The sequence below is a fragment of the Rhynchophorus ferrugineus genome, unplaced genomic scaffold (assembly GCF_030347505.1).
Source record: "Rhynchophorus ferrugineus isolate W39M unplaced genomic scaffold, kcgeb_rfMv2 rfM6, whole genome shotgun sequence".
NCBI lineage: Eukaryota > Metazoa > Arthropoda > Insecta > Coleoptera > Curculionidae > Rhynchophorus > Rhynchophorus ferrugineus.
In genome coordinates, this window is record NW_027472585.1 from 21,816,650 (window position 1) to 21,833,683 (window position 17,034).

The 17,034-nt window shown below is 31.8% G+C and overlaps 1 protein-coding gene across 2 annotated transcripts in view; it reads right to left on the bottom strand.

Annotated features, from left to right (window-relative positions):
* Positions 1-17,034, bottom strand: part of LOC143197864 (limbic system-associated membrane protein-like) — a 487,089-nt gene that overhangs the window by 20,529 nt on the left and 449,526 nt on the right. For both annotated transcript variants that reach the window (XM_076406625.1, XM_076406624.1), the window contains exon 7: positions 12,294-12,499. In XM_076406625.1, the coding sequence (XP_076262740.1) occupies positions 12,294-12,499 (206 nt within the window). The remainder of the gene's footprint in view (positions 1-12,293; positions 12,500-17,034) is intronic.

Here is a 17,034-nt window from a genome sequence, read left to right on the forward strand (position 1 = left end):
TGCTTTTGCCGGGTTTAGTTTGCCGCTTTCTATTCAAGCTTAGTTGATAGTTAAATTAGCTGGTTAATTCCAAATTAAAAGTCCGAATTACCTTAGAAATGCTACGACAGCTGCTTACAAGTAAATGTCTCTATTAGTATAAGAAAAATTACAAAATCGTTCTAATGCTTTGGTTAAGAAGCTTGGAGTTTGGTAAATCTAGTTGCTTCGTCGAATAATGTATTGTACTATATTGTTTAATATATTAATATTTTAGAAACAGACACTTGAAAATATTAGTTTGTCCAGTACAGTCAAATTCCTTTTCGAAAACAAAATTAGAATGTGACATTAATGTTTAATAAGGTTTAAATATATCATTGTGATTCTGAATTAAAGCAAGAGGATAAAATGCATTTTAGCTTTTTTGAATATGAAAGTCAACCCGAAAAATTTTAGCGTGAGGTTTCTGGGTAGCAGATGGAAGACCTTTATTGCATGGAAATGATCTTCAAGCTGACAAAGCAAGCTCTCAAAGAAAACAATTTTCATGGACATAAAATAGGAATCGTTAAAAAGTCTATCCTACTTACCCGATATATCTCAAAAATTCATGCGAATCAAAAATGTATCAACACAGTGACTATACTGATATTTAGGGATAATTTGCTATAGAACTGAGTTTATTATATCTAGTAATTCAAAATGTATTTTAAAACAATAACTATTAAGTGTTTTAGCTGAAGTAGTATGTGTATAGTACACAAAATAACTAACGTGATATGTTGATAAACGGTAAATTTATAATATTATTTTTACCAAAGGCATATTTAAAATTGATTAAACTTTAGTGACTATAGGATGAATTAGTGTTATGTATAAAGTTATTTTGTATTATGGAAACGCTGCTCGGCCAGTAATCTCGGCGAGTAATATTCAATGATATTTCAATTTCGTAATGACGATTTGTCTTTACTCAAAACCAACTTCAAATTTTTTTATTTCAATCTGATGAAAAAACCATATCCTATGATAATTGAATTTGGTTTAAACATACAACTTCGCGCCTCCGAAGAGTGTTATTGCAATGTCATACTGAAAGTTCCTAAGCATTATAAATTATTTGTGACAACATATTTCATTTAAATCTGTGTTGTTAGTGCGTTAAGAAGTAAAGGATGTGTCTCATTTTCATATTTCTTTAAATTAACAGAGAAAAGTAAAAGTTGCTTATTAACAATGCTTATTTGGCTTAAAGCATAATAAAATAAATAAGAAACAGGTTTGAAGCTGATACAAAAACTTAAATGCTTATTGGATTATTGACATATGCCATGTCGTATTTTAATAGAATAGTTTATATAGGTTCTTCTATTTGTAGAGCGCGGAACCGGCTTTTTCATAATTGGGCTGTCAGTAATAAATATATTAATGGAAATGTTTTCTTCTTAGTAATTTCTCCTTATAAAAGTCTAAATCCTTATAAAACCAGTCTTAAACAAGCCTTAAGTTATCAAACAAGTCTTGAAGCTATCATAAATAGACCTGCGCGTTCCGTGCATCTGAATTTAAGATTCATGTGGATTGGCTCAACACTGAACAATTGGATACGAAGGTATAGTTGTTTGTGGTCATGTTGTACTGTTATGTCCAATACCAAAAGGCAAAAAACTGGTATAAAATGCACATGAAATATTAGAGAGTTCGTTCGAACAAAGCGTAAAGCAAGAAAAAAATGGCCGCACAGCAGATCGCCAGAGAGTTAAACCGTAATAAACTGCGTCAGCATCTCAAACAGAAAATTCCTATTGGGACACGAATTTTTAAGGAAATTAGTAGATGATTATTCCCTAATACAAGAAATATACGCAGACAAATACTTTCCAATCTCATCCAGCTGATAGATGTGATACCTTATCTAATCCAAGTACATACAAAGATAGAGTTATAAAACTACTGACTGCAAAGAAAATTGTCAACGAACCTAATAAATATTTTAAAATCAGAAAGGCTTCAGGTAAAGTCTAACAAGGGACCGGATATTTATTCAATTGCAACGAAAGTGCATTTAAACCAGGCAAATCATTCAGAGATAAAACATCATGTCGATCAATGTAACTGTAAAATACCGGATACTGTTTTTTGAATCGTGCCCCCCGATTAAGATTAACAAATAAACACGAGAAAATTGACCAGATACGTAGTATTAGAATTAAGGATATATTTGAGAAAATAAATAAACAGCAAATTTGTTCAGCTGTAGTTGTTAGGCGTCGCCCACGTATGAAGTATGCTACGAGGGCCTCGAATATATGTTAGCAAACAAATTATCTAGCAAGATGAGTTTAATCCTCAAATCCTATATTTATAATTGTAATCTAAGAAAAAAGAAAGCGAAGAATACTAAGACTTTTATTTATCCATCCAATCCATCCGAGAAATCCATCTATTTACTTTATGCCAGGAATATCACCAATTGTGACTGAGCCACAATGGCCACATTTGCTGACGATACTGCCCTACTCGCTATATATAAAACAATATTCTGACAACTAAAAATAGTGCACAAACAGCTGTCATTTATAATACTGAGTGTCGCGAATAGAAATAAATGCTAATTAGAAGTTTGCACATGCGGGTTTAACAAACAAAATAATTCATTACATTCCAGTATAATTAGTTTTAGAATAGTTCAGTATGTATACATAGTAAAATAATTAAGCATGATATTGGACACCAAGCAGAAGTGAAAAGCTTATGTTAAAAAGAAACGAACAAAATATATGCGATTTTTAAATAATTTTAGTGGTTGCCTAGATGACAACAAATTATTGCTCAAGAATAAATTGTTATTATATAAATGTATTTAGAAGTCAATGTGCCTGAAGATGTTCAAAAAAGTGGTTGTACAAATAAATAAGTACCGACAATACCCGAACTAAATAACGGTCTTTGCAGTGAGGACCACGAGGAATATAAAGGCCTAATGGCATCAACGACTAGCGAAGACATTAAACGGGTTTTCCAAAAAAACCAGTGTAAAAACTTCTTAACAGCAGAACTATCCGAAGGTTTAGGAGACAAAAACGAAGAACAAAAAACTTTGTATTAGTGTAGTTAAGCTATATATAATAACTATGTTACGGATTAAACTTAAGTGCACCAGCGAAAGTAAATTCATTGAATGCTAATTAGGCGTGGGTTTGAAATCTCAGATTCTTACTTTAAGAACAATATTAAGGTAACTTGCTGTATTGTGGATAAGTAGTTACAATACGTGCGCCATGTACTTATAAAAAGAAATCTAAATTCGATACATATTATATATTTAATAAAAATAAAAACAAATATAATCTGAAATACGTTTACTAAATGCTTTGTAGAATTCTAAATTATGGTAATTAAATAATATATGGAAGATCATGAATGCATATGTGGATTTCCAATAACTAAAAAGCTTTAAAAATGTCAATATGCTTAATAGCCATGAATAACGCAATTAAGAATATAGTATTATTTTTTATTCGCTGCCAAAATCACCCCGGGGACCCATACGCTTATACCGGCGATACTGGAACTCGATTACAGCATCCCAGAAGAGATTTCCGGATGGTCTATAAAGTGCCCCTTAACAGCTGCAATCACTTCGGATTGGGTAAAAAATGCTGAACGGGGAGGAAACAGTTTTAGGCCCCTAGAACGACCAACAAATACTGCCCAATAACATTTACGCTCGCCGCATTTACAAGATGGTAATCCTCGCAGCAGAATTAATTGATCAGCAGGATTAAAATGGTTTATTCCCTAATACATATTCTTTTATTTTGTTTTATACGGTAGATATTCTTTAGGTAGATTAATTTCTATTTAGGATGCTGAAGAAACATTATCTCTAGATAATATAATCGATATCGATATTCACCATAAATGGATTGCAATATATATATATATATATATATATATATATATATATACATATATTTATACGAATAGTAATTTTGGTCAAACAACTAGAGTAAAAAAATAATGCGTGAGTGAAAAATGAAGTGCGTGAAATAAACAATATATTTTTGATTTTATTTATTTATATTTTGGAAGTAAAAAATATATTAACAATTTAAAAATGGCTAACTATAGCGTTTCAACCCAATCACCTGCACACTGTGATACAAGATTAGAACAATCATCGATACCATAAACCCCACAAACAGAATAGTTTGAGATGCCCAGATGAAGAAATTGCGAGGAAACCAAGGATCAGTGACTATTGGTTACAGAAACCAATAGAAACAAAAACAGCATTAGCGACCTATTGGAAGAAATCGAAACCAACACACTACCAAGCCCTGAAATAGTCGTTCCCGAACCACTACCAATATACCAGTAAACCAGTTTATAAGGTAGGAGTAATAAAACACATCCACGACCTATTAAAAACCATCACTACCAACTAAATAATCAAAAAAGTGAGATATGAAACAATAAAAATCTAATTTGTTCGATGCGGAGCACTTTAAAATTCTAGTAAAAGAATTAGACCAATGAAAGACCCAGTACCATATATTCCATAGGCCAAAATCCGAGAGAACATTCAAATTTGTATTAAAAGGATTACATCACGCGACCGATTTAAACACCATCAAGGCATCCGTTGCTGAACAAGTTCACGAGGTCATGAATGTTTACAATATACGTTATCGCGTGACAAAGAAACCACTGCCTATATGCTTATATTGATATAAAATCAAATGGAAACAATAAGGCGGTTTATGAAAGTATTAAATTAAAAAACAATATTATTAAATGAGAACCCACCACATGCAAAAAGGACAATACTATAAAGCAAACGGTTTCTAGCGCACGGGTACACAAAATATAACTATCGCAAACCATTTAGATGCGTAAAATGTGCAGGGGAATATAAAACGATAGATTGAAAATTCACGATGAGAAAGTGAAATGTGCTAACTGTATCGGCAATCATCCAGCGAATTACATGGGTGGCGCAGTCCACAAACAACTACAGCAGAAACTATATCCCACATTAAGATAAAAAGGCATCAACAGCAACAAAAACAATCCATACCTGTCAGTCTACCGACCAGAAGAAGTCAACCAGATATCACTTATGCCCAAATGGTTGTGTAGCGACCTTCAGACGTTTCGAATTTTTCCGCAATTCTCAGCAGCCCACAGATCTACTCGAGGCGTTGCACATACCTGTAGTTAACACCCACGGTGAGGTGGCAACAAGTGGTACTGACAGACGGTACGACGTGGCAACCTCGGGTGGTGAAGCTAGGGGATGACGTGACGCCTCGAGGTTCTTTCCGTTCCTGGCTATGAGAGTGATCAGACGTGTCCACTGTTCGTAACACCTGAAGGTAACCCTGCCACGTGCATTTCTTTCTTTTTATATTCTTATAGTGTGATCTTGTTTAGTGTTTAATATCTTGTTAATTATTTAATATCCGTTCGTCTAAAAATAAGTATTTCTTTTGCATATAATTAGATTCCATTTGTACCGAAATAAATCGCCGAATATATTGTCTTTATCTAACCGCACCTGTACTCTAAAGTTGATAATAGTTCAACATAAAATCGAGAATCCACACCACAAGCTACTTAAACCAGCAGCAACATCTCTAAATTATAAAATATGATGGCCAAACTAATGGATCAAATGTATACGATACTTGGTCTACTCACAACTGTCGCCAGCAAACTTGCCTAATGCTGGAAAATAAAAACTACAAAATCGCCGGCTGGAATGCCAATGGGCTCCAACACTCCAGGGAACTAAAAATAATCGTAACTGAACAAAATATTGAAATTCTGGTTTCCGAAACACATTTCACGGATAAATATTATTTGCAAATTTCCAAATATAAGCTTTATCACACAAAGCACATGGAGGTAACCCCATAATAATTCCAGTTGATATAAAGCATTTAGAAAAAGAAAATTCAGCAAAGACTACCTGCAAGCAACCAGTATAACCATAGAGGAAGTCCATGGACCATTATCAATGTCTGCGATTTATTTCCCACCTAAACATGATAACAAGGCAGAACACTTTCAAGCTTTCTTTAGTGCGCTAGGTAATAGCCGGAAAAGATTACAATGCAAAACATTTAATCTGGAGTGCAAGAATAATAACCTCAAAAGGTAGAGAGCTACTTAAAACGATGAAGACAGATAATGTACCACATATCTCTAGTGGTGAACCAACATATTAGCCATCAGAAAGAAATGAAGAACCCGATACTACAGATTTCTCTATAACAAAAAATAGGGATACAAAAAGTGTTGCGCAGAATAATGTTTCGAGCTGTAATAAACATTACAGTAAACATACAGAAGGTATTCCGCGAACAGTGAAACATTTCCAAGATAAAACACACATATATCATATACAATTCAGAAAAAGATAGCAGAAAAAAGAAAGTTACGACGGAATTGGCAACAGCTAAGAACTGAAGAGCGTAAAAGAAAACTTAATAAGGCAATAAAAGAGAAAAAAGCCGATTCAAAATGAACAAAACAAAGGCATTCAAGAATACTTAGACAATTTGTAACCAACTGCGGTTGCAGACTATTCATGTGGAGAGCAACAAAAACCTTAAGAGACCCAGCAGCATAACTCACCTATTAAACCAAATGAAAATATTTGGTCCAGAAGCAATAAAGAAAAGGGTGAAATTTTCTCAAACCACTTAAAAAATGTTGTTAAACCTGTCCAGTCTCAGCTACATAAAGATGACGACAATAAAATTACTAGTTTTCTAAATTTGCAATTTGAAATGAACTTACGGTATGAAAAATTAACGGTCAAAAAGGTGAAATAAACAAAAATGAGGGAGATTAATATTAAAAAAGCTCCTAGTTATGATCATATAAAGAAGCTAAACTGTATAAGAAACTATAATAGAAAAAAGAAAAATTATCCATCAGAACATCAGTTTGGGTTTCGCAATAAGCAAGGATTTATAGAACAAGTGCATGGACTTGTAAACAAAATAATCATGAATCTATATACCAAAAGATATTGTTCGGCTGCTTTCCCAGAGATATCTCAGGCTTTTGACAAAGTATGGCATACGGGCTAGAAGGTTAAATTAAAGAAACTTATCCCTCATCTGGACTAAAATCATATCCCACTGATAGACATTTTACTGTCAAACAAGGCGATGAACATACAGAATTAAATCCAATATCTATCTCCTACCAGAAGACACAGCTATCTTAGCATCTCATGAAGATCCAGTCACAGCATCAATGAACCTAAAAAGCCATTAAAGCTAATGATATAAAATCCACCTATATAACTTTTACCCTGCGTAGAAGAACATATCCACTAGTGGATATATCAATCATTGTCAACTCCCCCAGGCAGACGATGTTAAATATGTTGCTATGCCTTTAGATCGACGACTAACCTGGAAGAAGAACATACTCTCTAAACGAAAACAACTTGGACTTAAATTATACCAAATGTATTGTCTTATTGGGCGCAAATCTAAGTTGTCATTAGATATGAAGGTACTGCTGTATGAATCAACACTCAAGCTTATTTGGTCAATTGGAATCCAACTTTAGGGTACCGCTAGCAAATCTAATATGTCAATCATTTAACGGTCCAAAAATAATGTGTTGCGTGCCGTTATCGATGCTCCTTACTATGTTTCAAATGGAGTGACTTAAGGAGATATTCCTCTAGAACCTATAACGAGTTGTTTATCTGAAGTACTTCGAAAGAGCGTCAGTGCATCTCAATGTACTCGCTAATCAGCTAAATATGCGACGTGATCGTGAATTGCATAGACTAAAATGTTTAACACCATCTGATATGATTATTGGACATATAGAGACTCTAGAATAAGCTTTAGAATAAGACTAATTTAATATAGTATTTTATACAGGAGATCGCTTAATGAAGTGATTTTCTACATGCCATGTAATATATATTATATGGCATGTAGAACATGTCTGCAAAATTATAATAATAATGCATATAAACAGGCATAAACTATAGGTTATAAACCGTCAAACGTTGTTTTAACGCTTTGCGTGTTTTGGTAAATGCTGCTTATTATTACTCTGGTGGAAAATACCGAAGCCAGACTGAACAGATTGCTTCTCCAATAAGTTTCTTCGAACAGGAACGAGATAATGGAGACACCCTCTTGCCAGTAAAATTAATTAAAGAGGTAAGTATTTTTAATGTTAAATAGTAAGTTGCTGCGGTTTTTATTGAAAATATTTATTAGCGTGTTGCAGCTGGAACAAATGTTAGTAAGGGGCACTGTCACTTAAATATCTAAAATAATTAACATTATAATCTTGGATTCAACACAAAGAAACAATCCTCATACGAAGCGGGTTACGAATTCAGATCATCTTGATGTTAGCTCTATCAGAGATGAAATATGTGAAATTCATAAAATCACAAAGTAATTGTTTCAATATAAACATAATTGAATTGCAATTATTTCAGAGAAAAGTGTTAGTCTGGAAAGTATCCATATAAAGCTTAGACATATGTTGTAAGCTCTTCGAGGGATGTAGAACATCCTTTCATACACTATTGCGTAATATGGTACTTAAATGGTGTAAAGATAACCCATGAAGAGATGTATTGGAACTTTGCTTTTCCAGACATTGCTTTTCAAAGAATACAATTTTAAAAGTATGTAATAAAATCAAGGAATATGTATTATTTCAAGCTGTGTATTTATATAAGACATGGATATTTCAGAATGGAACCAATGGTCACTCATGGCAAGATTATAATAGAAATGGTGTTACGGTAACAAAAGTTGATAGAAATAGGCAAATGTTGGAATAATGATTGATTAGGTTTTATTAGCCATAACATTTGTTAATAATTAATTGAATATATATTGTTTTTTATGCTGGAAAAAGAAATTGTTAATAATGCCTTCGGTTTGGTTGAAGCTGATTAAATACATTGAAGAAGTAATTGGAGAATTGATGATGAAATAATGAACAAATGATAGATTGGATTTAACAGCTTACTTATTCACAAGGTGATGAAAGTGGAAACAAGTAAAGGTGTAATTGTTCAAAATATATATGAGTATTTGCCTAAAATGGGTGAGGAGAGAAAGATTACTAACTATTTTAGAATGCAGTGATTAAATTCAGTGTAATCAGCAAAGATGAATGCAGGTAGTAACAGTACAAACTAAGAGGAAATATAGTGATATTAAAATTATTTTACAAGATAACAACTAAGCTTAAAACGTAAATATGCTCTCTAATGAAAGTAAAATATATTACTTGGATATACAATTAAGTAGACGGATTTGGCCTCCAGGGTATACCACTACACAAATACAAAGCCCCTAGCTCTAAAACTCATAGGTGATGTGGAAAAGTGTTCAATGTAAATATAATAAAACGCATCCCTAATATATAAACCCTTATAAGTATGTAACTAATTTTAGTTTTAAGTCCTTAAGATAATATGTGCATTTGTAGTTTCGTATCAAAATATAGCCACTTGGGCATGATACGGATATCAAGCTCAAGTGGATAAAGCATTAAAAAGGAAAGAAGAAGGACGTTGTGTAAAGGTTTAAAAAATGTGGTTGCTTATACAACAATTACAGTTATTTTTACTCAACAAATTCTTATTATATACGCAAATTTTAAGACCATTGTGATGTATATTTATAGAGATATAATAGACAGTTGGTTCAGGTGTATAAAATTATACAAAGTTAAGATCATATCAGACTAAAGAGAAATACCCTTCAAACTAGGATACTCAATATAGTATGTATGTTCGATTCTTAAACAAATTAATGTGTAGTGTAATGATAGGACTACATCCGATAAATCAAGGCTCATGGATTTGTATATCATTAAGTTATTATGTTCCATTATTGGCGAAAATTCGAAGTATGAATCTAAAAAACTGCCAAAAAACCTAATTTAATTGTTAAGCCCCTTAATTTTCACATTACCCTTATTAAAATATTAAATTACTTAAAATAGTTAAAATAATGCTACTCATTATATATTATTAAGTTAACCAGTGTGTGAGACACCAATCAATGAATGCATAAAATATTATTTTCGGTATACATGTCGTTTGCAATTAGATCTGAAGAAACTGCTGATGCCCATCAATTACTTTCAGAAAGATATGTGATGCTGTTTCTTTAAATTCTAATTTTTGATTCTATTTTCAGTAATTTATTACATATATGGAGATATTGATAACGACTTGAAGTCACAAAACAGTTCTACCAGAAGAACAGTGCAAGATTAATAGAACGAAAAGCCAGAATAAATTATCAAAAATATTTCAGACTGCTTAGCTGTTCATGAAATCAACTATTTCCAGGCTGTGATATGTAATTGGAAATATTTTAAAAAGGAATACTAGCTACCACACAAATTTAGGGAAAATGACATTTAAACCATTTTAAAATCGCGATATTTTTTCTTGTCAGGCAAAAAAAATGTAACGTATTGAGGTGAAAAAGCAGATTGGCTACATCTCAAGCAACATCGACAGCACTTCGAGGAGAATAGTTATGAATATTAAGTATTGGTAATAATATATAAATAATTTTAATCATTTTAAGAACGTGTTGCTTGAGAGAAGACTAACAAAAACGAACAACAGACGCAAAAATACCATCTTACGTAAAAAAACTCAGCCACATGTTACAAGCTTTGTGAAGCCACCCAGGGCACTTGTCAGGCCAAAATAACGTACAGAAATGATAAAGTGGCCAATGCCAAACCAATTTATTTCATTTTATATAGAAAAAGTTGATTATACAAAATATTTTGATTAAAACATATCTTACCAATGCAAAAACTAACAATTTAACATTAGCACTAATAAACTATCAATATGTGCCCAATGTACGAGAGTTGTTATTTATGTTTGTAACCGAATAATGAAACTATGATCATAGTGATCAATAAGCTTCTGCATGTGCTTAAACCAATGTTGGTAACACTTTTCCCACAATGATTAGGATAAACTCCAAAACATTAATTTTGAGTGGATGAACGGCTTTTTCAGGCATCTAAAAAATGTTAACGATGTATTTTATTCTTGACATGCTGGAATAAAAACTCATCAGGGTTGGCCAAAGTGTATTAAATAGGTAGTTGTTTCAGTCGATGGGTGAGGACTTGTCATGATGAATAATGTTTCTCACTGGTCGTATTTGTCGTATTTCACAAAGATCACTTCTAGTAAACAAATGGCTTGTGTACCATTTATAAATAACTGTCCTACATATTTCGAAGATTTAGTTTTGTTGGATTTTGTTCACCTTGGAAGGGAAAATCAATTGCGATTTTGTACAATTTTTGATGCACCACGGCTTTGTTTTTTGCACCTTTTTTGTTATCTCTAATATCATTTTGAGCTTTTGTTAAATGATGCGGAATACAAGTATAAAAAGTAAATTATTTGCGTAGATAACTGTTCATACAAAGCTATTTGTTGCTGATCCTGCTAAAGCTCAAAGATCACTAAATAGCTCAGCATCAATGTTTAGATCACAGCATCAATGTTTTGCGGTACAACAAATGTGACTTTCATGACGTCCGTTCTTAAGCGAACTGTGGTCCCGATTAAATTCGTGGTACCAACATTTTACAGTGGCCAAGGTTGACATCGTTAAAAGTCGAATTAAGTTGATAGATTCACTGATATCTTTACAATTCATGTCCTAATTCGCAAAAAATTATCGGACGAAAATGTTCACCAGTTAACACCACTTTTTCCCTGACAAAATTTTGTTCTAGTCACTACAAACAGCTGGTTATGCTCCAATGGCAAGACATTCTGAAGTAAATTATTTTTAAGAACGCCAAATATTTCCAATTGGAAGCGTCAGATGGAATCTAACAGTACTGTCAAGGCCAAAAAGAGATATGGCAACCTTCGTAACTTCAAAAAATTCGTAAAATAAAATTCTAAAATAAAGTAAATAAGTAAAAAATTCTCACGATGAAATTTGAATAAACATATTATGTCATATATTTAATTGAATGTGTAAGCTTAGTAAATATATATTTGTCTTCAAGAAGTTTGGCAAGTAAAAAGATTTCATGATAAATCGCTTTTTTATTATTTAACGTAGTCTAGTTTGTGCCCATCCAAAAGCTCGATCTTGCGGACATTATAAATTAAAAACTTCGCGGTGTGTCTGCCATTTTAATGCCTCTCCTAAATTCGTAAAGTTTCGCCTTATTTATGTACAAAGCGGAATAGGTCAAAGGGTTTTCTTAGATTAAGGAAGTTGCCGGGAACTTACCCCGCGCGGAAACATTTTTTTCAGGCTTTGGTGGTGCAGGGGCTGAGGCTGGTTATCGCCGGTAATGCCAAGACTATCGGGAAGTCGTCGGTAGAGCAATTTGTATTCCTCGACGGGACTCAGGGATTCCACCTCCCAGCTGATGTTGTAATTCTCCTTCCATTTGCCTGTGGATGGACTGTTGAATTTTGCCGGATGTGGTTTTCCTACAATAAAAATTATTATATATTAAAATTATAATTTATATAGGGTTAATAACTAAACCGTATATAGAAGAAATATAATAATAATTGTTAAATGATTCCACCCGTAACATAAAGATTACGAAATAATTCGAGTAATTAACTGACTAATAAACTCTAATGAACGACTGTGAAATAATTTATGCAAATAGTGAAGGTGTTCGGGAATAATTGTGTAATTGATATTTTTTCAAAGTACTCTGCCTAATTAGATCATTTTGGTTGTTCGAATTAAAAGATGCAACGCATTTTAAAATGAAATTTGATTGTCGTAGGGCGTAATGAGTCTGTTTAGTTATTGTTTCGCATGTGTGCTTATATAATGGCATTTTAATGTTTAAATTTTGGACTTAGTTGGTTTTATTTTCAAATTTCGCAGTATATATTATTGGATTTAGGAGGTTTTTTTTTGTCTAAGGCAGAATATTAAAATTCAATCGTTATTGCTGATGATGGATCTTTTTCAAATATTCTTACAAACTATTTGGCACCATTATAGGGGTGTCGGCCACCAAGAAAAATATCGATATTTCGTTGTATCGATATTTTACAAAATATACTACCCTGACAATTAAACAAAAATCTTAAAATTAAGTTAAACTTCCAATTTCGGTTTATTAAACATAATTAGGTTTATTAAAAATAATTAAAAAGTTTTTTATGATGTTTAAGATAATATATTTATTTTTTTTTAAATATCGAAATATATCGACTTTAATAAAATTTAATTCTATTTTCCCCGACTAATCTATGTTTATTAGTATAATTGTGAGGACAAATTTAGTAAGGCCATTCCCTATAAGTGTAGAAAGTCATGTAAAATAAGGTTATATAGATTATATATAAAAAAATAATAAAAATGGATCTCTGACAAGACACTCTAAAAGAAAATACACGCTACAATAACAACAGCATTAAATTGTAGCAGCTTAAGTGAACAAAAACTTGATAAACTGATGTTAATAAATGTTAATGAACGAGAAGATAAAAGTTCTTGGAAAATTTGGAGTTGAAGTAAAAGGAAATGCCGAAAAATATGTCTGGAAATTCTTAAAATTATTTTATAATTCCGATATATCTTTATATCTAGTAACTGTACAATTTGAGTGGTTAATTTCTAAGGACTAATTTAACTTTAGATTAATTTAGGATACTTTAACGCCTATGGGGGTTAGATTTGCAATTAAAAGAATAATAATCCTAACTACTAGTAGGAATTTTCATGTGCTAGATTTAGAAATTACCAAAAGATGTGCGTATTAATGATTTAAAGAAATAAGTGTCTTTTCAAAGTATAAACGTTCTTTATTCTACAATTTTTTAATTTATGGGAAATATTTCCGATATTTATACTCATGTTTGCTTTTAACTGGCAAAAAATCTAGTTTATTCATAAGATGATAACGTTAAGATTGTTAGAGATCATATAACAGCTGTTATTGTTAATTTGAGAGTATTTTTGTTTTGAGTATGTTTGTAATATACGTGATATATTTTGTAGGGGTGATAAAAATCTATACCAGTAAGAGCTAATGACATATAAAACGAAATCGTGAAATATCAAAATATTGTATCTGTTAATAAGCTTATTCGACATTCGACGTTGTTTGGACGTTCCCGCTTCATACCATGGGGAAGATAAGTACTCAGTAAACTGTCGAAATCGCATGAGTCTGATTTCAAATTAAACATTTATCAACAGGAAAAATTGAGCCAAATGAGCTTAAGTGACCCCAGAAGGAAATTAAATGCTTCTAGTGTTAATATTTCAACAATGGGATATTTCATAGACTGATGTCAGAACTTTTTACAAGGAAAATAAACATGCTCTTTATCGATTTTTTTGATCCAAATATATGATTTTATATTTTTTAAACGATTCAGAATGTAGTTGTTATTCAACAAATTCTTCTCTTTATCCAAACATTTGTTATTAGATTTTTCTATAAAACATTTTATAAAAAAATTTTGCTTTTTGTGATTGTATGATGATAATATTTTTCTGTGTTACGGTAAAATGTATTAAACAGTTCTGGCATTTAAAAAAATATGGCAAAAAATCGAACAGGGTCTACACATGCAACCGATAGAGATAAATAACAATTAGCTGTTTTGTAAAAAACTGACAATTATCATGTCATCTAGATAGTGTAAATATGATGCTGATGCATTTTTTAACTTATATGGTATATTTATTCAAATGAGAGATACAACATATTTTTTTAACTTTTGCAAAGCTTATGAAACTTACTGATCCTAATCTCGACAAACCCTGAGCTGCATATGTTGCTGGAAGTAACTGCAAGAGATGTTTAGGAGGTATCTTTATTTTATTCAATTATATCTATTTATTTTAATTTGATCTTTATTTATATCAGCAGGGTATTGAGATGAGAAACCGAAAATACAACTCGCGGTATCAGCTGTAGTACTGTTGTGTAAATTCTGTAATTGCAGGATTTGAAAGTGTATCGATGACGTTAAGTTAGGACTTTTATATTATAAAAAAGTGATCATTACAAGATTGCGAAAAGCAAAACTTAAACTGGAATTGGATGTGTTGGACCACAAATTAAATATTTTTTTACCGGGGAACAATTTCCGAAACTACCTACAAGTGCTCTCAGAAAAATTGGAATAGTTTTAAAGTATTAGTAAAACAATATTTTTTTTAGCAAATAATAGGGTCTAAGGTTACTGAGATAATATGTTAGCAGCATGCCCATTTAAATTTGACATGGGGAGCGTGCTCAGAAGAAAAAGGGGAACGTTGCAATAGGTGTCGAACAAGGTTATCAGGCCCAATATTATAAGAATAGGATGGGACACTAAATTAAATTAACTAATAGGCTAACTATTTTTTACTATTTTGCATTTTAAAATGATATTAAGAGTACAAAGGAACAACAGCATATTTTTCAGGCCATATATAGTCGATTCAAAACAGCAGTGAACTCACATCATCAATACATGCCTGTCGAAAGTTGTAAATTCGTTTTGCAGTCATACAATAATTTCCTTCTCAGTTTATTCCATTTTAAAAGAGATAGAATAAAAGACCGTAGTTTGACCGTGAAAGTTCGAACATGAAACCGAATGAGCCTCCAAAATATCTGCACAATTCTTAAAAATATTATAATTACGGGTTATAAACCGGCAAACGTTGTTTTAACACTTTGTTTAAATAAATTTCAAATCGTCGCGGTTTTTATTGAAAACAATTTTAGTGTGTTGCAGATGCACTGAATATTAGTACGGGTACGGACACTAAAATATCTCAAAAAATAAAAATCTATATAAGCTTAAATTCACCAAGAAGAAACCGTTTTTATGCGAAACGACGAATCAAGATCAGTTTGATGTTAGCTCTATCAAATATACAAAATGTATAAAAACAGTAAGTAGTTTTTTCAATCGAAACATAATTTAATACAATTATTCCAAAGAAAATTGGCAGTCTGAGAAGTATCAATAAAGAGACGAAAGATGCAGCTATTTGACGGATGTAGAACATCCCTACACTGTTGGGTAATATAGGATTTATGTGGCGTAAAGATAACCCACGAAGGGGTTTAATGTAACTTCCAGGCATTGCTTTTAAAAGAATACAATTTTTAAAAACATAAACCAATATCAAGGAAGAATTATTATACTAATTTGTATATTTAGATGAGATATTGATATTTCACAATGGTAGATCGGGTCACTCATGGCAGAATGATAATAAATATAGAGTAAAGACACAAAAGTTGATGGAAAAATGTAAACATTGGAATGTAACTACCGTGAAGAAATGAATCATAACTTATTTTTGGAGTGGTTTGAAAATCAGCTTTTAATGGACTTCAGGAATCATCAGTTATTGTTATAATGTGCATTATCACCATGTATATTGGTCGAGAAGATTCCAACATGTGCACCAACAAAGGCTGCAATTAAGGAATGGCTTAAAGTAAATAAGATAAGTTTTGAAGAAATCATGTTAGAGAATGAACTATTTCAATTGTTACTCGGTAAATATAAGTTATTTTTTTATGTAATTTATTTTATTAAAAAAAAGTCTGAGAAAGATACATGGTAGATCAGATTGCTGAACGTTATGGCCAGAGAATATTACGTATTCCTATCACTGCATATTTAATCCAATTATGTTGATATGCGGTATTGCAAAGAACTGTTACAATAGTCATTCAGCTCGAGAAGGATATTCATGTCTGAATTTATGGAAAGAATTATTGTCGACAATAACAGCTTCAGTTTGGATGAGTTCGATCAGACAAACTGACCAAGAAATTGACAAATGGTGGAAACGATAATAAGTTCTTGGTAGATTATAAAACAGATTAATTACTCATTTTAGTAGTGATTCTAAAAGTGACAGTGACTGAATAAAACTTTATGAATATTGCTTTAAGGTTCAATGCTGACAATTACCAAGATAGGGTGATGAAAGAGGAAACAACTAAAGGTCAGTATATGATTAATATACTTTAACTGTA